This window comes from Lepisosteus oculatus, chromosome 28, assembly GCF_040954835.1.
Source record: "Lepisosteus oculatus isolate fLepOcu1 chromosome 28, fLepOcu1.hap2, whole genome shotgun sequence".
Taxonomy (NCBI): Eukaryota; Metazoa; Chordata; class Actinopteri; order Semionotiformes; family Lepisosteidae; genus Lepisosteus; species Lepisosteus oculatus.
Window position 1 is genome coordinate 5,060,881 of NC_090723.1, and position 21,371 is coordinate 5,082,251.

A 21,371-nucleotide genomic window follows, 5' to 3' on the forward strand; every position below is an offset into this window, starting at 1 on the left:
AGTAATGTTGTCAAGTAGCGTAGGAAGGAGCTGTTTTATTTTAGGTTTTAATTTAAGGCTCTCCTAGGGATACTTAGGAGAAGATCTGGCGTAAGTGAAAATGTTTGTGTATTTTTCACCGAGCACAGCTCCTGATCGTAGCTTGAATGCATTGTGGGGTAAGACTGCTTTTAAAAAAAAATACATTTACTTACTGTATGCTGCAATAGGCCCTGTATCATTTTCTCTCAACATGGAGGCAGACATGCTCACTTACTGTACTGTATCTGAAGGCCAAAGCAAGCAAAACAAAATCTGAAATAACAGCATGGGTATTAACCAGTGACTTTTGTCATTAACAAGGACCGAGGCAGGGTCTGTCGGGTGACTTAAATGTTTCCTTTGCAGTGCTTAGAATGAATTGGGGGTTCTCTGTCACAGATCTGACTCCAGTAAGAGAACTGGTTGAAGTGTTGGGCGTTAAGTGGAGTGCCCTTGAAGATCAGTGAAGGCTAGCTGACTTTTTCCTCTGCAGTTTGCCCAGTAAACACCCTTATCTGCCAGCCAGCACTGTGTAAAACAACCAGCCCCATTTTCTGTTGTGTGACTTTGCCTCTTGGATTAGCATGTCCTCCTTGTCGCCTCAGACACCCACAAAACAAAGACTTGGAACAGTTTGGCGCATCCTGGAGAGATAGACACTCAGGTGGAAATGAGAAGTCCGAAGTAGGGGCGCACTCTCCCCTCAGCAGAGAAACTCCAAACTCTGGACAAGTCCTCAATGGCCCCAGACATGAAAAGCCTCAGGGGAAGCGAGGAAAATCCGTTTGCAGTTTACACACGTTTCGCATTAAAGGCTGCTTCTGGTTTCCTTTCAGCATTTCTATAAAAAGAGACCCCATATTGAGCTGCTCAAGTCTTGGCAGTGACCTCCTAGTCAGCATGCGGCTAACAGACCCAGGCAGCAGGTTGTGAGAACGCTTTCAGAGCTCTTAGAGGGCGGGAGACAATGAGGTGCTTTGGCGAAGCATGCGGCGCAGATGACTGACACAGAGAGCGCGCTTCTGCCAAAAGCAGAATCTGCGGCTTCTAACCATGGAACTTTTTTCTCCAATTGCACAATTTGCCCGCAGAGCGTGAGGGGGCTAAATACATTGCTTTGTGCATTCGGTTTCTAATGTTCTTCAGGATGCATTATTGATATTTTGGAATATTTTTTTCCCCAAGGCAGAATAATATTATAGGACAAGCGTTATTAAAAATGTATGTTCCTTCATATCTTGTGCTTGCACAACTTGCGATAAATATGGCTCAAATCCACATCATTCATCTTTTTTTTTTACATGTCTGAGGGGTCACTGAATTAGAATTTCAGCAGTTGGCTTTGCCTTCTAGACCATTTGTCTTGCAAAAATATGATTTGTATTGTTTTTCAATTCCTCTTTTCTCCGCCTCTAGTGATATAAAACAGCTGTCATCGGGCATTTTTACTAGGTTTAATTTGTGGTTGGGTTGCAGCACTGAAAAGCAAAAAATAGAGCTGGAACTGCAAATTGATTACACACTGTTGGCTCCAACAGCTGGGTGTTTTAATATCTGAACAAGTAGGTGTCTGAAATGTTGCCAGTACCTGTTCTCAGTCCAGTACTTTGGATGTTGGCCTTGAATGCTGTTGCAAAGATTTGGGATAAGTAAAGTGAAAACTGCAGTGAAACTTTCGTTGCGTGATGTAATCTCTCTTCACTTGCATTGCTGCATTCCTCAAAGTTGATGTCTCTCAGGAGCCTTGTAATTAACTGTCAGTTCCCCTTTTCATTAAACTGCACTCATTTGACAGTTCTTTGCCCTTTATGTATATTGAACACCTTCTCATTATGGCTGGTGTATGCAAGGATTGCTTGTGACTTCACTCACCAGCGACTGTGGGAGAAAACGAAAGCACCCAGTGGAAACCCACACAAACACAGGGAGAACATACTGTACAAACTCCACACAGACAGAACCCCAAGAATCAAACCCTGGGCCCCAGCACTGAGAGGCTGTAGGGCTAACCACTGTGCCACCATGCCACCCATGTCGTTATAACAAACGCAAAAAGAAACTATTCCTCAAGCGTCTTCAAGTCTCTTTATCTCACCCCAAATCGGCATACTTAGCTATTTTCTATAGCAGCAAGGTCTCTGAAAGGAAATACTGTACATTTGTTTCCGGTGCACCTCAAAGCAAGCCTTTTGATGTTGGGGATTGTAAGTTTGCTAAAAGTGTTGCCTTACATAAAATGTGTAGCACAGAGAACTCTGATTGCATTTTGTATCCTAAGTGTGTTTTTTTCTAACGTACACCTGTAATTTTATGTACCCAATTGATCTTTGTAATCATTTAACATTTTACTCAAGCAACCACGTACTGTGTGCTATTGTAGTAAGGGCACCAGTATTGTACTGATTTAATGGTTATAAATTACGTTTTTCTTTTTATATGGTTTAATTACCAGGCTAATGGATCTCATGCTGGCTGTGAAACTCACATGTGACCTAGCTAAAATGCATGTACAATGAAAGTTACACTCCCAGAATCTATTGATTTTTTTTTCAGCTGAATATTGCCTTTTTCCAGTGGGATTTCTTATACTTCAAATGGAAATGTGTGAAATATATCAGGATTTGAAAGGCATTTCTTTACATTGAGAGTGGCAAGTGTATGGAACAAAGAGCCAAAAGTCCTATTTTATTTTCTCCAGGGTCAAGAATCGAGGTCCTGGTAGCCCACACGACAAGGTCTCTGCCTTTGTCACCCGTTTTTAATGTCAAATAATGGCGGCAAAAAAAAAAAAGCTGTTAGTGTTCCTGGCTTCGTTTAATTACAAATAAAGTCCCGTTTCCAATTGAATTAAACCAGAAATCATCGTTAATGTTGGCACAGTTGACGCCTTAGGGAGACCCAGCCTCTTCAGCTTTAGCATGTCACATAAATGACCCTTTTCTTGGGTGGGTGGTATTACTGCAGAGCTCTGCGGTCTCGGAGTGTGTTGTGATTCCACCCCGCTCGCTCCAGTTTCAAAAAGCACCTGTCAGGGGGCAGCAAACTGCACGAGGGGGAGAGACTGCTGACCTTGAGGTTCCTCCCAGCTCCCAGGCAGAGTAACAATAGCTGCAGCTGCAGCTCCACAATCTGTTCAGGTGACAACGTGAAACAAATGGCTTAAGAATGACGTCCGGGGGGGTCTGCCAGCACGGCAAAATATCCTTCTGCTGTCTCAGAAACGTGGAAACAAATATCCCATTGCAGAGCGAGTTTGAGCCATTTCAGATCTCCTCTAGGGATGTGGGCTGATATCTGTGAGCCTTACTGGGTGTTTCATTTTTGTTAACATGCTACAAGAGTGGATCTGCATGGCTACCACATACAAAAGTCAAGCTTTCCAGAATGCAGTTCCTGGTTTCCCCAGGCACTGGGACATCTTTATCCGAGCCCTGCTGAGGGTAGGGTGGGAAAACTGGATGCCAGGGCTCTGAGTGTTATCACTGGTGCTTGTGAGTGCATTCGTACCTCTGTCAAATTCCATGCGCTCGTACTTTCTTAATGGAGATTTTGTTAACACGCCACCCCCACCTGTTCATTTGGTCTCTTATTGCACGTTGTGATGTGATGGTTCTTACTCCGTGGTCTGCATTTATTACTCAGGACCCAATTCAGGATGTACCGAACTATAATTCTGTGCGGCTGAATGATTTGTGTTACCTTGCAGTTTCCCTTTCATTTTTCAAATAAACCTCATCAGGGCTCCTGAAAAACAGAAGGCTGTGAAATTGGCTCAGTCCCTCCCGGCAGGATGAAGTCTGAATGGTACAACGTGATTCGGAGGTCTTCCAGTGTAGCTGCGTCTCCGCTCTGCATAGACCGATTCTCTTTCCTCTTAGCAGAGGTTGGAGCCCTGGGAAACTACATCCTCTTAAAGCATAATAGGGCCTTTCTCTGTGGCCAGACTCCTGATGAGAGATCACACTGTTTCCCACGCTGTGCTGGGCATTCCCAAGACCCAGTTTTTTTTATACACCTTACTGGATCGGTATAGTCGCTTGTTGAAGGCACAGATTCACTAGCCAACCTCAGGGGCTCCTCTAATTAAAAGGACGTTCTCTTTTAACTCCATGCTTGATTGTCTCGCCCATAATACAGTGTATGTCTTTATACTCTCAAGGCTCATTTACAAAAAAAAGTTTCATAATCAGTTCTTTGTTTGACAGGGCTGTTCCGAGCTGGTTTTATCAAATGACTGTCACTCAGTCTGGGAAGCTGTAAGCGCAAGCAACTTAATACCTGCTGAGCAAGCTTTTTTCACTTCCTGACCAGAGACTGAATCAGTTCGATTTGCTGATGAAAAGCAGTGCAAAGGTCATGGTGTCGATCTGTATTCCTTATTTTTTATGCACTGTGCACGCAGTGATGTGAAAACAAAAGTACGCCCTCTTAAGATTTTACATATTGAGACATATCTGACCTTCGCGTAGTCCTCACCAAGTTCTGACAGTCGATAAAGCTAACCTTTATTTATTAAACAAAAAAATCTACTAAAATTCAGAAGCCCTTTACAGTGCTTTAGCTGTATTTTATGTGGTTTTTACTATGTTCGGTCTTGGTACACTTTCATTAGGCACGCAAGCGAGACACTGTTTATTCATGACAGCGTAAGGCACCGTACCTCCAAACCTGTCTGCTTGTTCACACGCCTCTTCTCCTCCTTCCTCAGAACGCCATGGTGTCCTTTAAGGAGCTGTGCGGCCTGACGCCGGCTGCCAACATGAAGCAGTGCATCCTGACGGTGTCGACGTGGCTGCTGAACAGCGACCGGGCCCTGCAGGTGACGGTGAACCTCAGTGAGGCCTACCCCACCATGGAGGCCCAGGGCCCGGTGCCGGAGCTGTTGCGCAAAGTGCTGATGGCCTACGACACGGTGCGTCACCACGGCAACCTCTGGGGGCCGGCTTGGGGTCTGTAGTGGACTGGGTTGTAATGGCAGTGGGCCTGCCACTAGGCAGTTTAAGCTATTTACAGCTTAGAAACTGTAAATAGTCACAGTTGGGGTTAATTGCCTAATAGCTTAGTTATTAGTTATTTGCTTATGGGATTATTAATAACCCTGTCTTATGTGGGTGTTAAGTGTTAAGTCTTGGTTTGGTATGTAAGAGAGCCCAGACTGACGAATCCCAACACTCCTCTGGCAGCAGATTGCACACAACTGCTTGGCCATTCCAATCGGAGACGTCAGGATCCGCTCAAATTATTCCCCAAACAGTAAACAGTATATTTCCACTATGGTTACAGCCGTATGATTCCACTTCTGCTGCTGGTGTGTGTGTAACCTCCATGCCGTTATTTGTGGAAAAAATGTAAAAACATTTGCTTTATATCGAATGTGGAGGACGGTAGTATTAGGTTCTGAATTGTTTCTGACTCTGAGCTCTTTGGAAATGTCAGTAAACTGCAATGTTTAATCAGTGCTGAGGAGACTGTATTTCGGATGGAGCAAAATATATTTCTGGCACTGCAGAGGTCAGCCATTTTAGTATATATGATGCATTTGCACAACATATAAGTTCCCCTGGCTTGCTGACCTGCATTAAAATGGTCAGAGTAGATTTAGCTTGGAGTCTGGCGGCTTTTACTGTACTGAAGAGACTGCAGATGTGGGTATTTTTTTAAGTATTTATTTTTAATTGCAATTAGAGCTGTGCATGTCAGAAGGCACCTGCATTTCAGACCTATTCCTGAAAGGGAAGCCCACAGGAGCATGATCACACTGCTTTGTCACGGGAGAGTGTGAGCAACTGAAAGGACACTTTTAGAGCAAACAAAAACCAAAAAGTGCGTGCACACAACACCACATGACTCTCCTATCTCTGACCTCTATGACTCCATTGTCTCGGGATGTTGTTGCTGCATCCCTCCTGTTGGGCAGTGGCTTCAGTGGATACTGCAGATTAAGCCATCGGTAAATTGTGCATTTGACATAGCCTGCAGGAAGTCGCCTTTTCTGATCCGGCTCAAGTCTGCCAGATAATGTGGTCCTGAGCAGCGTTTCCGCATTTCCAGGCCATGTCCCGTGCCCAGGGTGCGAAGCTGCCATCAGCAGGATCATGACTGAACTCTGCCTCTAAGTCCTCTAAGCAGTTGGCGCAGGAAGACCGAGCCATGCGTGGCTGTGCAGGAGCTTACAGCTCAGAAGAGGAGAGAGGTTTGATTTGTATTTGAACAAACAAGTAAATGGGAAAATGTTTAACCGGCTCACGTGTTCAGCAGCGGGTCTTTTCTGCCCGTGAAATATACGGTCTGTTACTGCATCAAAGTGCCTAGCAGTAGCTGATCTGGAGAGCGTTCACTGCTCTCTTGGAGAAGAGTACTTAATGCACTTAACTAGATTTGAACTGCGAATCTTGAGCTGGATTCGGATTTCCTGACGCTTTAAATGCTGTTCAGAAATGCCAGGGCACATGCGTTTAAATTAGGTGCAACATTATATTACATAATGTTACATTATGTGAATCCTTTCCTTGTTCTATTAATAATAGTAATAGCAAAATACCTTGCTTTTATAAATTGCTTTTAATCCTAAAGGAAGATATCTCTTGATGGATGAGTATGAATCAAATCAAATTTTTTCCCCCGGCTTTGTAAGATCAGGGCAGCGTTTGATGCCTCTTATTTGGGAAAGCACTCAGTGCAGATTCCTGATCAGACCTGATGATGTTCTTTGGGGCAACGGGCTGTGCTCACAGGGAAGTTGTCTGTCAGCTCCTTCTTCTCCTTTTCGAAGTTCCTTAAGAGAAAAAACTTCAGTCTGACCCAAGTCTCGGTATACTCCAGCTCCAGGATGAGAGAGGCGTGATGTCAAAAGGAATACCAACTCCGCGAGCCTCGAAATGTTATGCAGGCGGACCAAAAAATAAATCACCTTCATGCTTTTTCCCAGTATATTCCTTCTTCTGCCCCAGCCATCACCCCCTCCCTCTCCCCTTCCTTCCTCTCCCTTTCAAGGTGTCGGACGAGCCTTTCGAGGTTCCTCAGGCCTTGTGATTGGAGTTGCTTACGTTGCTTGGACAATAGTTATCTGCTTCACAGGACAACTGCCAAAAACGCTTTGAGTCGTCCAGCAGTTCAGTTGAATGAACCAACCAAGAGCAGAGCTGAGACCCACAAAAACTAGGCTCCCATGTGACAAGGAGGAGAGGGCTCCGAGACCCTAGTTTGAAGATCTAAGGGGAGCCCTTCATGGCCACAGACAGAGACTGGAGGGCTTGGGCCTCTCGAATTCATTTCCTGTTGGAGTCACGTCCTCAACAGCGGTGCCCCAAGTTTATTTTTGTCGGCCTTTCTGCCAGTGGTGAGCTCATCCTGCTGGCACTCGATATCAGCGAGCTCAGCAGGATAAATATAGTTCAGGTTCCCTCTCTCTTGTGATGGCTACAGTCCCATCCTGGACTGACGGGCCAGAAAACACCTCACAATTAGACTTAAGACATTATGAAAAGCCTCAAAACTTTCTGGGGGGTGGAGAGAGGGGGAGTGTTTTTCCTCGTTCTTGCCTGCGGACCCTTTTTTCTCGTGTTTTATTTTCTCCCCCCAGATGTTAATATTGTTCAATAAATATGATAGAATTGAAAAATCCTTCACAATCCAGTCAGCTGGGGATAGAATAATTAAACCATCTTAATTAAAGAAAACGCTGAGAGCATACTGGTCACAGCAGATGATGGGGGAAGAGCGCTAGGCTTTGTGTTTTTAAATCTGGGAATAGTTTTCGTCTAATAAAACAAAACGTTTCTGCCATTCCTCAATAGCTCTTGAGCTGAATGGGACGTTCTCATAGAAAGCCCATTCAGTCTTCTTCCTCCCCAGGAAGAGCCCGTATTGTTCAGACAGTCCTTGGTACGGATGGGCGCTCTGGCGCGGGAAGTGAGCGAGATGGGGTAATTGCTCGAGTTTCCTGATCGAGGGCTATTCTCTCTCTTTTTGTGCAGATGATCCAGACAAGCCGCACATTGATTGAGTCCGCAGACGCTGTGTACGCCAAGCTCATCCAAGCACAGAGAGCAGGTACGTGCACTCCTCTTTCCCACTCCAGCCCAGCGGGTTCCCAGGAGTCCGCCTGCGTCTTCTGCTTTGCAGTCTGACCGCGGGGTTAATTACTGAAGCCGCTTGAACTCTTCAATTAAAGTACATGCTTGATCAGGCCTCCTTTTGATTCTTTCCATTAACGCTAGCTTCAATCCCAAACCAGGTTGGTGGGGTAGGGGGTTAACTGTTTCATTAACCAGTTGTCTGGAATTTAAGCCACGGTTTCTTTTGAAACGTTTGGGGAGCATTTGATCCAGTACTATTGACACCAGTTGTGTGGACTGTACGAATGTATTAAACGATTACATTTCATGGCAGAAAGATTCTTGAAGTAGGATTCTTCCTGGGTTGTGGGACTGCCTGTAGAATATGATTTAAAAGGGTCTGTCTGATTAAGTAAGAAGCTCAATAAAATAGTTTCTTAAGCCTAGGTAATTATAATTAGCAATGGGGAAGAAAGAACTCCAGGAGACAAAATTAGTCCAAGTTGGAAACACAATTGTCTTGTGTTTTTGAATGGCAAACAGCACCACTTTGTGGCCACATTGTGTATCATAGCGTTCTCATCAGCATGGAAATTTTCTTTTGCACTGTTGCTTTGGGAGAGCATATGGGCATGACCAGTCCTGCTGGGGCGGTTCTGGTAAATGGTGCCGATTCTGTAGTTCCCGTTCTGACCTGTTTGACAGCACAGAGTTGGAAAGTCATGTGTCATTCGGGATGCAGAGGGAATTCATTGGAAACGCAGTGTGGTTCAGTGACGCAGAGTGCAGTGACCTGAAGGGGAAATGCAGGAAGGTCCTTTCTTTTCTCTCCTGCCGTGCCCCTCTTGCGGTTAGAGAGAACCACAGGCTGCCATGCGAAATACAGGAGGTCACTTCCTTACAACGCAAAGCAAAAAAAAAAAGTTTGGCCTTTGCAGCTTTCTCTTGTGTTGCAAGAAAACTCTGCAAATCAACAAGGAAAGTCACTCCCAGCTCCCTTTTCTCTCCATTTCTGGCAATAGCATACCGCCTCCACATTTTCTCAGAGGCTCTCACAGCTACAATATCACCACCTCGCATTCCAGGCTCCTACTACGCTGGAGAACAGAAAGGCTTTCTGCCTTCAAGATATTGTCCGAAAATATCTCTTTTGCATTGAACGGCTTTGTTTATTCTGCATTTCAGCAGCCCACATCTTTGTTAATCAACCAGGCTGTTTTGTACAGTTTTTTTTATGAGCGCTTGCTAGCATGCTGTGTCCTGGGCCCCAGATTAAATGGGATCTTTACGATGATCTGCCCCTGCATATCTCCCCTGTGTGACCTAGGGATCAGCAGCAGGAGCAGCTGTAGCTGTGGAATAGATTTAAATGTGTTTTTGCTGATTTAATGGAACATCAAAGGCACAAACTGCCAGTTATGCTACGTCCAGTTTTCACAGGACACTGAGCTCAGTGGATTGTCTGTGCAAATGGATGCTTATGTCTTTGCCAACTCATGTTACATTCTGAGGTCACAGCGGCTAGCACTGGGTATCACGCATTCCTCCTGAATTCCAACATTGTAGCAATGGAATAAAATAAAAGGAAATAAATAGTCCTGTGCTCATCTGTCAGCATGTGATCTGCCTTAATTCAACATATTGGAAGCCTCTTAAGTCTTCTTTTTTTGTTGTCATTTTGCAAATGCACTTGTCCACCATTTGTGCTTTCTGGGATAGCAGCCATTAACGACAGAACTATGAAGAGGGAGTTGTCCTCTGTGTCTGTCCAGTCAAGATCAGCAGTTTCCCGTCATGTTCGGCTTCCTGTCTCATCCTTCTGCTTTCTGCTCATGCGTATATTTTATGTATTTTGCAGAATCTGTGCAAGCCTTCAGCGTTCTTTGTGAACAGATGCACAGCGCTAAGCTGCCAGACCCTATGGTGTTTGTGCCTGCTCTTTCTGGTGCTTGGTATTATTCCACATCGATGTCTGTATTTTAAGGCAGTTTATTTCAGCTTTTTTGAATGATTCAAATCGAGACTGTCTGTCTAAGTATAGGACGTTTTTGTGTTGCACACTAGGTTTAAATGCTTTGAACGATCTTAGATCTCTTTCTTCTTCCATCCAGACATTCTCTCAAAGGTTGAACAGTCCCCCCCAGCTGAATTTCATTGTTTTATTTTCTCATACAGAATTCAGCCCATAAGGCTACATTTTCTCTTACTGGGTTTATTTTACATGCTAGCTGAGAAAGGCAGAGGAAGAGACATTGCATGGTGTTTCCTCATGGAGTTCTTAATTCTTGATGCTAAATGCCTGAAAGCATGGTTTATTCAAACCTCCTGGTGGCCAGAGGTGTGTTGACACTTCACAATCCCATCCTTGTAGAATCCAGAGGACTCCTCTGTCGTGGTTTTGACATCTTGAGTGAAATTAAAAGTTAGCAAACCTACCTTCCTCAGTCTGGATCACTGTGGGAGGATGACTGTAAAGGAAACTGGGTCAGGGGCTGGCTGAGAACTGTGACGTCAAAAACAAACATACTGTACATGGCCGTTCTGGTTACACTAGGGGAAAAACGACTATTGACTGGAAATGTAAAAGAGGCTAAGAACAGCTGTGACTTATTGAATTTCCCTTGCTTTTGTCAGTGCATGCTGATGGTTGAAACGTTTTTTGGGTTTGCGACTATAACTGATTGTAACACGTCAAATTGTACAAAATCCGCTACAAATTGGGGCTCGATGACTCTCTTCCTCTTAAATGCAGCACACCCAGCTGTAATTACAGCCTGCACGCAAGCCCGATTTCCAGTTGCCGTTATGTGGTTTTGCAGGGAAGTGCGCCAGTGTGGCTTTCAGGTGGCAAATTACTGAGATTAATGATGACAATGGACCGGGTGTGCAGGCGTGTGTGTGTTTGTGTGCGTGTTTGTCTGCTTGCCCGTGCTGGGACGCGCCTGTGCGTGTGCTCATGGGTTATTGCAGTTCAGTCCCCCGCTGCCCAGTGGGACCAGTGTGATTGCTGTGTGCACACAGGGCCTGGGCTGCTGGGAACCTAACCTGTCAAGATTAGCTGCTGTAACACATCAGCTCTGTGGCAGCCTGACACAGGGGAGAGAGTAGGCAAGTCGGCACAGGTCCCGGTCATGGTGCGAGAATGAGCTACAGGTTCATCAACAGCTGCGGTGAACTGGTCAGTGCGTTATCGACGGTGTGGCTTTTGTGTACTTGTTAGTAAATGTGACCTTAGCAAAGACCACAGACATTCTGTTCCTGCTTAAGGTGTCTGGTAGCCAATACGGCCTGTGGTGAGGCGTGAAGTGAGCAGACTGCTGCTCAAGCTGTCATGAGGATGCTGGTCTGGAGCAGGGGCCTGGCTCCTGCGTGGGCTGTACCATTTGTGGGCTGGGATGGGGGGGTGGTGGGCAGGCAGGGAAGATCGATGTGACAGGTCAGGATTTACCCTGGCTGAGAGAGTCGAGGTCCCCATGTTTGTTTTTCGCAGGGCTTTCAGTGAAGTCGCCGCATCACCCATTTACAAATAGCCGGACTGGGGCAGCAGGAGGGACGTAGGGGGAAAACTCCAATTCAAATGACTATGAAAAGACAATTCCAATAATCACTGACAAGACATGGATGCAGTAAACTTTCAATAAACTTGATCTGCTGTGAAGCTGGCTTGAGGTACTGTAGATACGCCTGGTTGGAGCATTCAGTTCATGTACTAACACTGCAAAGACTGTAGAGAAAAGCTGCTTCAGAAGGGGAAGCAAGTGTTCTCTGATAAAACTGTTTTTTTTTGTTAATGCCCTGCAAAGACCAGAGCCAGCTTGACGATGACTGTATTGTAGGCTTCTGGTAATAACTTATCACGATTTGGGCGCGTTATGAATTACCATCTAGCCCGTTGGGGGAGATTATATCTTCCCTGCCGCTACATTAGGCCCTCTCGGTGGTATTATCACAGGATTAAGTTGTTTCACAGAAAATTAATCTACTGGTGCTGGCCCCCGGTCAGGAAAGAGGAGTGGGCACGTTCCGGTTCTGCAAGAGTGGGGGAGAGTGGAAGAAGCTTCAAATAAACAAAAGCTGTTTCCATGAAGCTAATCCCTCGACTCTCTCGATTTCTCCAGCTCTGCCTGTATGCACTTTGTAGCTAGACGAAGGTGTGCATGATACAATCACTGGAGCCTGGAAGGTCCCAATGATTCTCATATTTCTGTTCTGTTCTTGTTTTTCTTTGTAGTTATATCTCCCAGAATGGATTCACTCACACACAGTTCTTATTGTGAGCACACAATCATATCAGGAGTCTGTTGAGCTCTGTCCCTCTGTAAAGCTAGTGTGGAACTTTGTGTGCTGTGTGCCATCACGTGCTATGGGGCCTGTTGTTCACTGATCAAATCGCAAGATTGGAGGGACAAATGGAATTTATTTAACACAACCATCAGGCATCGAGCTTTAATTTAGTGTGAAATTGCTTGAGATTGATTTTCCAATACACATGTGAAGAGAGAAAGATCAGAGAATGCAGGTTTTGTTGTAGTCCACTTAAGAGCATGTATACAGGGTGATCTCGACATCTGCTCCTATACAGTAGGAGTATCGGACTTGTTTCCTGAAGGTTCTAGTGCAGGAGTGTCCAGTCCAGGTACTGGATGTGTGTCTACAACTTATTCCAGCCCAGTTCTTAACAAGCTTAATGGGCTAATTACTCATTTAACTAGATTAATTGAACGGCTTCTCTCAGCCCTTTAGGTTCTGCTGTCTTAAAGAGACCTGCAGAGACATCTGTGCTCCTGGAGCAGGATTGAAAAGCCTAGGCCTAGTGAGAGCTTGGGTTGGGTTGGCCTAAACATTTAATTTAGAGTTGTCATACTTAGAACAAGGCTCCAAAGTGTTCGATAAGTTACTGTTCTCTGAAGGAAGTGATTGCTCTGAGTAATTAACCACACAAAAAAAACCTGCTTATATCTAAGAAAATAACTTAAGTTAAATATTAAATTAACTGTACAAGTTGCCACAAAATGCAGAAGGCACCAGGCCCTCTAGGAAGTAAATCTCATGCTTTAATGTTGTTTGGATGAGGCTCAGGAATGGAGTAATATAATGTCTGTCTGTCTGCTTTGTTAGCTGACTCCAAACTGCTGCTCTAGTGCCAGTGAACAAACTGGCTACTCAGGTCTTATCTGCTACATTCCTCCTTTAAAACCAAAACTGTGATTTTTTTCAGTGTTAGAAGATGGATGTGAAAGCCTGTGAAATATTACACGCTCTAAAGAGCACAGTTGTTAATGGAAACCTGGCGGTCATACATTATTTAAACACCCTCTGCGTTGAGGGAATTCCCGAGCAGCCATGAAGCATCGTGACTGCTGATCAGGAGAGAACTACAGGCCTCATTCTGAGGTCCCAGGAGGCTGTCCCAGCTTTTTTTTTTATCAAGGCTCACAATAGGGTGACCAGCTGGCTGTGCTGGGACCTTCTGCATTAGGACTTCTTTATGTTCCAGGATAAGCGTCCCCTGTGGCTGTGCTTCGTCAACACCCTCTCGTTAAGGTGCAACTAATTACCACTCCTGGGGGCTGGGGGCTCAGCCGGTCTGAGTTTGATGTTGAAGGCTCCAGGATACGGAGCCTGATTCCCTGATTTTCCTTCTGTTCCCATGGCAATACTCTGGCACCCCATCCCTTCCAATTCCCTGACCAGCAGAAACCGTGGCGCCAGTGTTGCCCTTACTGTAAATGTGCCCTGAAGCCACTGGGAGATAAAAGAGAAAAAGTTCCACCTGCTTGCGCTGACTGCAGTGTTGTAGTGATTGCTTTTAGCCCCCTGCTAGAGCACTTCTGCGCTGTACTGAGCAATATTATATGATGTGTATTTTCTATTTAATGCGTTACATAACAACACATGCATGCGGAGCAGTGGGATGCATCTCTGTGTTTCAAGTGCAGTGCTGTGACACGTGGAAACTCATTGTGTTCATGACTGGGCTGATGAGACAAGTCATCACCAAAACCTCACGAGAATCCAGGGCTACAGAGCGAGTGGTACTGATGAGAGTGTCCGTCCTGTGCGATTCCAAGAAAATAAGAGCTGGTCATATGGTCAGAGGTCCCTGCTGTTATTTGGAATCGTTCTCAGTTTTGCATTTTCATTTAATGGAAAAAAAGTCGTTCTGTCATTTTCCTTTATGTGCTTGGCATATTTGTGTTCTTCGTAGACAGCTGTGCCATTGTCCTTTCAAATTATTGGGTTTGTGTGTGTGTGTGGCAGGCTTGGAGTGTTAAAATTCCAAGAGTTGTTCTTGCTGTAATTAAAAAAAACTCTTTTCTGTGTTAGAAGCGGTTTGCGCAGACCGGTGACCAGCTTTTTTTGTATGCAGAATGAGCGCAAACCGTATTTTTTCAAACCTTTTAAAAATTTCCAAACGTGGAAATTATGCCGTTGGGATCGGCGCAAAGCGAAGCTGTGACAGAGCAGCGGCGCTCTCGCGCGTTTATGGGTCAGATTGCTTTTCAGAAACTGCTGTGTGGAGTTGTAAAACTTGATTAGGGGATGTAGAAAATAAGAACAGATCGCTACAGCACAGCAAAGATCTGTTTGTCCATATCTGTGTGGATATGGACCAATGGACACATGGATATAACCAACTGGGAAGAGTCTCCTGCTTTGTTGCGTAGCTGTCCTGTTCTGTAGGGCAGTGAGAAAGGAGGACTGGGGAATGGGTGGATTGTCACAGCAAAGCAATCAGGATTATATGATTCGGTATAATAATAATAATAGTATTATTGTGTGTAAAATTATTATTAATACTTTTCTGGACACTCCACCCAAAGCGCTGTACAGGTAATGGGGGATCCCTTCCACCACCACCAATGTGCAGCCCCCACCTGGATAATAACAGCAGCCATAGTGCACCAGTCTCATCTGAGGGATGGCACCTTTTTTCAGTATAGTGTCCCCGTCACTATACTGGGGCATTAGGACCCACACAGACCGCAGGGTGAGCGCCCCCTGCTGCCCCCACTAACACCTCTTCCAGCAGCAGCCTGAGTTTTTCCCAGGAGGTCTCCCATCCAGGTACTGACCAGGCTCACACCTGCTGAGCTTCAGTGGGCTGCCAGCTGGGAGCTGCAGGGTGACACGGCTGCTGGCAAGTACATGGAGTACACATTAAGTACACGGAGAGGGGGGACTGGAGGGGGAAACACCGAGAGGGGCACTGTGTATCTACTGAACTGGAAGCCTTATCCCAGTTTCCGAAACCTGTCGGTCCCAGGCGGCGTGAGGGGTCCTCTGTGCAGGGAACTGGCGGGACGCCTAATGGCGTGCGGCCGTGATGAGGAGATGCACTGCAGGAGGGTGGCACATTCCAGAAAGCCTGGCAGCCAGAGAGTCTTCCCGACTCCCCGAAGGAAGTTTTTTAGCCCGTTATTTCCCAGAATCCCTTACGTAGCACAGGTCGAAGATGCGTGTCTCCAAGGTTGCATGTACGTAAGAAAGCCTCATCTAGCTTGTGGTAACATAATAATGAAACAATGAAACCTGGTAACTGCTGCCTTTTTCCTCTTGTATGCAATATCTAATGTTGTCTAATTTGTTTGTGATAAACCTATTTAGCCATTAACTTCTACTCTTATTGCCTTATGAGTGTGTTTTCTGCACTCTGTACCAACTCTGCATTGCCGTTTTGTCCTTGTTTTATTGTGTAAGGGAGCTGGAAAATGTCTCCTAGTGACTCATAAAGGATTACATAACTAATTAGCTGAAGCTAATGTGGAAAACCTAGCAATGTTCCTAAATCCCATTGGCATTCAAGTACCAATCCCAAAGGTTTTAGTTTGAATAGGTTAATAACTGATCTGACTGATCTCATCACGGATGCTGGTCCCCAACTTTTACAGGAGGGTGGACTAAAGCAACTGGGGTCAACTGGCTTACAGTACCTCACTCAGGGTGCGACAGCAGTGTCTGCAGCAGGGACTCGAACCCACAACCCACGAAACCAGACACTTTCCCACTGTGCTGTGCTGGCTGCTTATTATTCTCATTGTGGCACAATGTTACTCAGAGCTGCAAATTATTGTTGCTCATATGTACATAAATAAATGAGATTTATATAACCGTTCTATTAAAGACCTTCCACTTGTTAGCCTGCTCAGTATTCAAGTTTTTCCAGCTACACAGGCAGAACGTCTTTAAGGAGCTTTTTCTGTTTATTTCTTTATAGCAGAAGAGACTGACATCACCGTCATTGAGATAAGGATAAAAACTCAATTACGCTGCTACACTATTGAAAACGTTATCAAAGACCCCGTGGCGTGCTTGAAACACTTTTTTTAATGAAGTCTGTTTTTCTCATTTATCGAGCATGAGGCTGTTGTTTTCTTTTGCGTTTAGCTGTCACTGGGCTATCTTTTGCTCTGCCCTCTCACTTTGACTGACGCGTGCCTCCTCTCCTCAGTCCTTCTGGGAAACATGTCACCTGTATTCATTAGCATTCCCGTTGTTGTCAGCAGAGCAAGGTATGCTCTCAGTGTGTTATCCTTCTGCTCTTTTCCACCCCCCCGGGCTAGGAGTGCTCAAGTCGCAGTTGTGAACGTGAGACACCAGTTTTTTTTAAAGGAGCCTTTTGGAAAAAAATCGGAGGAAAAAAGGCAGGAGGCAGGGCTGAGAAGAGAGGCACTTTTTGCTCCCGAATCTACTCGTCACCGAGGGACGCCGCAGCTTTGATCAGTTAAAAACGTCCTTAAGAGATGTGGTCGGGAACGAGCACAGCGGGGCCCTATAAATAGACGCTACACACCTGTGGGAGTTTCGTGGGTGAGGGAATGACGTGAGCCAAGGTTTCTGTGTGTGCATACTTTCTCTGCTGTCTCCCACAAGCTTGTCAGCCCGAATGTGGGCTCTCGGATGAATGCTGTTACCAAGGAAATGTCGGAGATCAAAGCACGCTTCTCTCCAGTGGTGTCCTGTTTCTCTTTGACTGTACTACTACAGGAACTGCGTGATCCCAGGGTACAAACAACAGAGACAATGGCTTTTTAAAGGCTGCGTTGCAGACTTCTGCACAAGCCTTTCAGCTGGAATAACTGTTCACACTCACACTCCCCATCCTACATACTCTGACAATGGCTTGTTCTCTCTACACGGACTGTGCAGGGCATGCAGCCCACTCTGTAGAGTTGTGATCGCTTGTGCAGTGTTACTGTATGTTAAATCCTCCAAGATGCCTTTAACTAACTTACCCAATAGATCTGCCCTTCCCCAATGAGACCCTACAGCCTGAAAATGCTTTGCTCTCATCTGTTAGTGAACAAGAATGTATTGCATATTTGCACAAAGAGCGGTTGGAGTCTGGAGCAAGCTGCCCAGCCAAGCTCCTGAAGATGACTTTGGCTTCCATTGTCTAGAAATAACTAGATAAGGTCATTAGATCAGCCATCCACTATAGCAAACAAACAAAAACATGCAGTCTGAATAACTTTCTTTTGTTTGAGTCTATTCTAATATTTTAATGTTTTTATGAATCTGGGCTGGATTCCTAACCACTTGTTGACTGGGTTTCCTCAAATGGCCTGTTTTAAAAGGGCAGGAGCCAAGCAGGTAACCTTTGTAAGCCTGTGGATCACTGTCCAGTGTTAGGCTTTAATTTGCCACTGTGAACGACCAGTGTTCTCACCCATGTGGGGTATTGGGATTATAGAGATGACCCAGGATGGGCAAGAATGGGTCAGAACTGGGACTGTAAAAAAAAAACCCTGAAAGAATACCATGGCTGCATTATGAGGCCAAGTGCAGTGTTGTGGCGGACAAGATGAGCTGTTCTGAAAATGCGCTCAGCCTGCATCACCGGTGCATCAGAAGAAGAAACCTAAAATTTCATGGAGCAGATAGGTGTGGGGTGCTGAGGGCTGAGACGCCCTCATCATTGCCTGTCTATCAGCGACCCCCCCCACACCCCCACCTCCAGTCCTCCAATCCTTTTCGTCATCTGGCCATGACATGTTCATTATTCATGCTATTTAAAATAGTTATTGCCAGGAGCCCTTTTGTATTTGGAGCAGAAGTAATCCAGGTCTTTCGAATGTAGCACATAGGTTTGCAATGAGCAGCACAATAATGCGGCCTTCCTAGCACACTTGAGAGTCAACCGGCAATCGCCTCTGGGAGTGGCGACAGTGAGTCAGTGCGAGGAGAAACAGCAGAGGGTTGCCGGTTCGGAGCTCGGGAAATGTGTGTGTGGAGCGATTCACTTTAACAAACGTATCTGAGCATCGGGAGAGCGCCAGAAGGGTCCAGTCAGGAATCTCCGACAGCAGAAGGCGGCAGAACGGCTTTCTCTGGAGCGTATGACTACTGTACCTCCGTTCCAGGACTGATAAGGCCAAGAGTTTTTTTCTGACATCAGTGACTGTAACTCGCTTTCCTTTTATTCAGATGAACGACTTTTAAGTGAGCACAGGTTGATATCTGAACCCACTCAAGGGCCTAACCAGCTAAAACTAGGCACAGTATTTGTAGCAGGAACCCTACAGCAGGCTGCCCTTTACAAATTGAATATGGACTCAGCACTGAATGCAATATTGGGATCTCACATCCCCGCAACTAAGCACCAAGTGGAACAGTCCACTATTCCCACATTTTTTCTGTGCTTATCCGATAAATGGCTGTCACCTGTAAGACTGTCTACAGGAGGAATGCAGAACTACAAGATCGTAATGCGCCTGTTCTGTTTTGTGCTAGGTGTTTTATCTGGGCTGCATTATCTCAAAGTCAGGCCTGCTCATTTATATATGGCAACGCTTTGCATGTGTGAACTGTTTTCTTATTTCGAGTACAGTCCCGAGAGACCTGCTGTGTTAGGGACTAAGGTTAGAAGTGATCCCCATGGGTTGAGCAGAGAGGGTAGAAGAAGTATTGAGCTCAGCTGTGCCAACTGGGCCCTTCAGTCTCCATCTGTGCCCTCCAGGGTGCACGTTTCTGTCCTGCAGCTTGTCTCACCCATGACTAACAGCCTTGATCCTGCCAGGTTTCGTCTGTGGCAGGCCTCCTGCTATAACATTTTCTTCCTGGAAATTTGTTTAGGGGCGCTACGTTTAATGAAGTCTTCTCTGAATTCCCAGCTGACGCTGACATCAACTTAATTGCCTTTCAGTGGGATTATGTTTCGAAACATCTGATCATAGTATTTGTTGTCATCGGGGAGCAAGCTTGTCCTTTGTATCTGGCAGGTGGATTTGAGTTTTAGAGCAATAATGAGTCTAGCAGGCCAAATCCTCCCATTCCCAGGTGACCTAACATGACAAAGGACACTCACGCACGGAGACACTCGGAGCCTTCCTGCATTTGTGCCCTCTGTGTCATGACTTGAAATAGCTGACATTAGTATCGGCAACTAGAACCTCAAATGAGATAATCTATCATAACGTGTTAATTTCCCAATACTAGGAAGAATGTGAGTACATTATACTTAACGGTGGTATCGTTGACAAATATAGCCTTAGGATGTAAGACTTGGTAGATGAATGAATCTTTCTGAATTAGATGCAGTGTCTCAATATGTCAGCATGCAACTGCTTAGTTGATGTAAGTATTTGACTATATGGACTTTGTAAATCATCATGGCTCCATGAATACTTGGCTGCACCTAAAATGAGCTCAGATCAACTGTAAAAGAAAAGAATGTTTTGTCCTGTGAGTTAGGACATTGAATTAGTTGGCTTAATCTGGTGAAATCTAGAAAACCCTTGGTTTTCACCCGCCCCTCCTGGCTACAGGTCCTCTGCTCTTCTCGTCTGGCTGATTTCATCCTCCCAACGTCCACTCTGTTCTGACGCCGCTTGCCCCCCGAGGCGGAAATAAAACGGCCCGTGTCCTCTCTCTCGTCCCAGGGCTAGATTTCCACGAAGACCTTCACAGGCTCGGAGCCAAGGAGGGACTGAAGGGGAGGAAGCTCCAAAAAGCCATGGAGAGTTACGCCTGGAACATCACTGTGCTGAAGGTAAAGCCGACCTCACTTGAGGGCTTCTGACTGTAGTACAGGAGTACAGAGTACAGGCTGGGCCCTAGACTCCAGGTCTACTGTGGTCACTGTGGTTTCCCAATAAGAGACCGAGAGCTCCCCTCAACTGGTAAGGGAACCCATGTGAAGCAGATATTAAATCTGTAGTCCAGACCAGGCTACTGCAGACGGGACTCCCCATCTGGGGTGAGCAGTCAGCTGAGTGCCACCCAGGTTGGGCAGGCCACCCCTGGTTAGTCAGGTACCAGCGTCCCTTGCGACGTGCCAGGGCGCTTGTGAGCGAGGGTTGTTCACGAGAACCACACCATTCTTCCACCTGGTGGTAACTTCGCCACCGGGATTGGTCGAATGGATGGAGGCTCTGAGAGGGGAGCATCGTTGCGTGACATTGTCATCGTCCTTCTTGTCCTGGTACGAGAGGGATCGTAGCAGTAACACCGAGTAACGATTGTTAATCCCCGAACTGGTGAAAGAGTTCTGGACACGAACAGCAACGGCAGAGTTTGAAAGAAACAAGCTGAAAACAAAAATGCTTGGTTAGGGGAGGGGAGTGGGTCACAGAGTAACAACAAAACAATACAATGCTTTGTCTTTTTTTCCCTGGGTGTCGTTTTTCTGGATCGCTGTGTTTAAAAACACCCCCGCTCACTCCCACACTGTGCTCCACTCCAGGGTACAGTTGTTCAACACAAGTGCCCGAGTGTGGGCTGCCAGTTAGCAAGCTGCTGCCAGAATGAGGTTACGGCTGAAACCACGTGCCGCGGAGGAATGTTAGAATGATAGAAAAGCCGGTTTGAAATGGAAGGGAAGTGGGAACGCTCTCGGCACAATCATAACAACTGGGGGCCTTTTTTTGTTCTTCCGAATCGGAGGAATCTGCACAAGGTTCACGGAATCGCAGCTCCCCCTCCAGCAAATCTATCAACAAGGCTATCGCTGTTTTAACATCTGAGTGGGGGCTGAGTGATCACTCTAGATTTCGTTCACTCTGCAACAGAGAAGGGCTCTTGTGGGCCTGGGTTTGCCGGCTTGTCATTTGTAATCTGGCTGTAATTTCGAAGCACTCAAACGGTGGTAAACAGGCCAGAAGAAAAGGACTAAATCGACGGGTGAGAAAAGATTGAAATTTTCAAAGCTTTGAAATTCGTTTTCTACTTTTTTTTGCACTTGAGAAATCTTCTTTGGGGGGGGCTGCAGGTTTCTGAAAAGGGTAAGCAGGGAAGATTTGGGAGAGGTTTTTTTCTCCCATCCCCTGTCACTCCTTGGCGAGACTGAAAATT

At 45.8% G+C, this 21,371-nt stretch overlaps 1 protein-coding gene across 3 annotated transcripts in view; it reads left to right on the forward strand.

The window, feature by feature from the left end:
* The window catches only part of LOC102695488 (inactive phospholipase C-like protein 2), an 87,589-nt gene that overhangs the window by 60,515 nt on the left and 5,703 nt on the right, over positions 1-21,371 (forward strand). For all 3 annotated transcript variants that reach the window (XM_006638210.3, XM_069185763.1, XM_015362001.2), the window contains exons 3-5: positions 4,730-4,933; positions 7,998-8,073; positions 19,961-20,070. In XM_006638210.3, the coding sequence (XP_006638273.3) occupies positions 4,730-4,933; positions 7,998-8,073; positions 19,961-20,070 (390 nt within the window). The remainder of the gene's footprint in view (positions 1-4,729; positions 4,934-7,997; positions 8,074-19,960; positions 20,071-21,371) is intronic.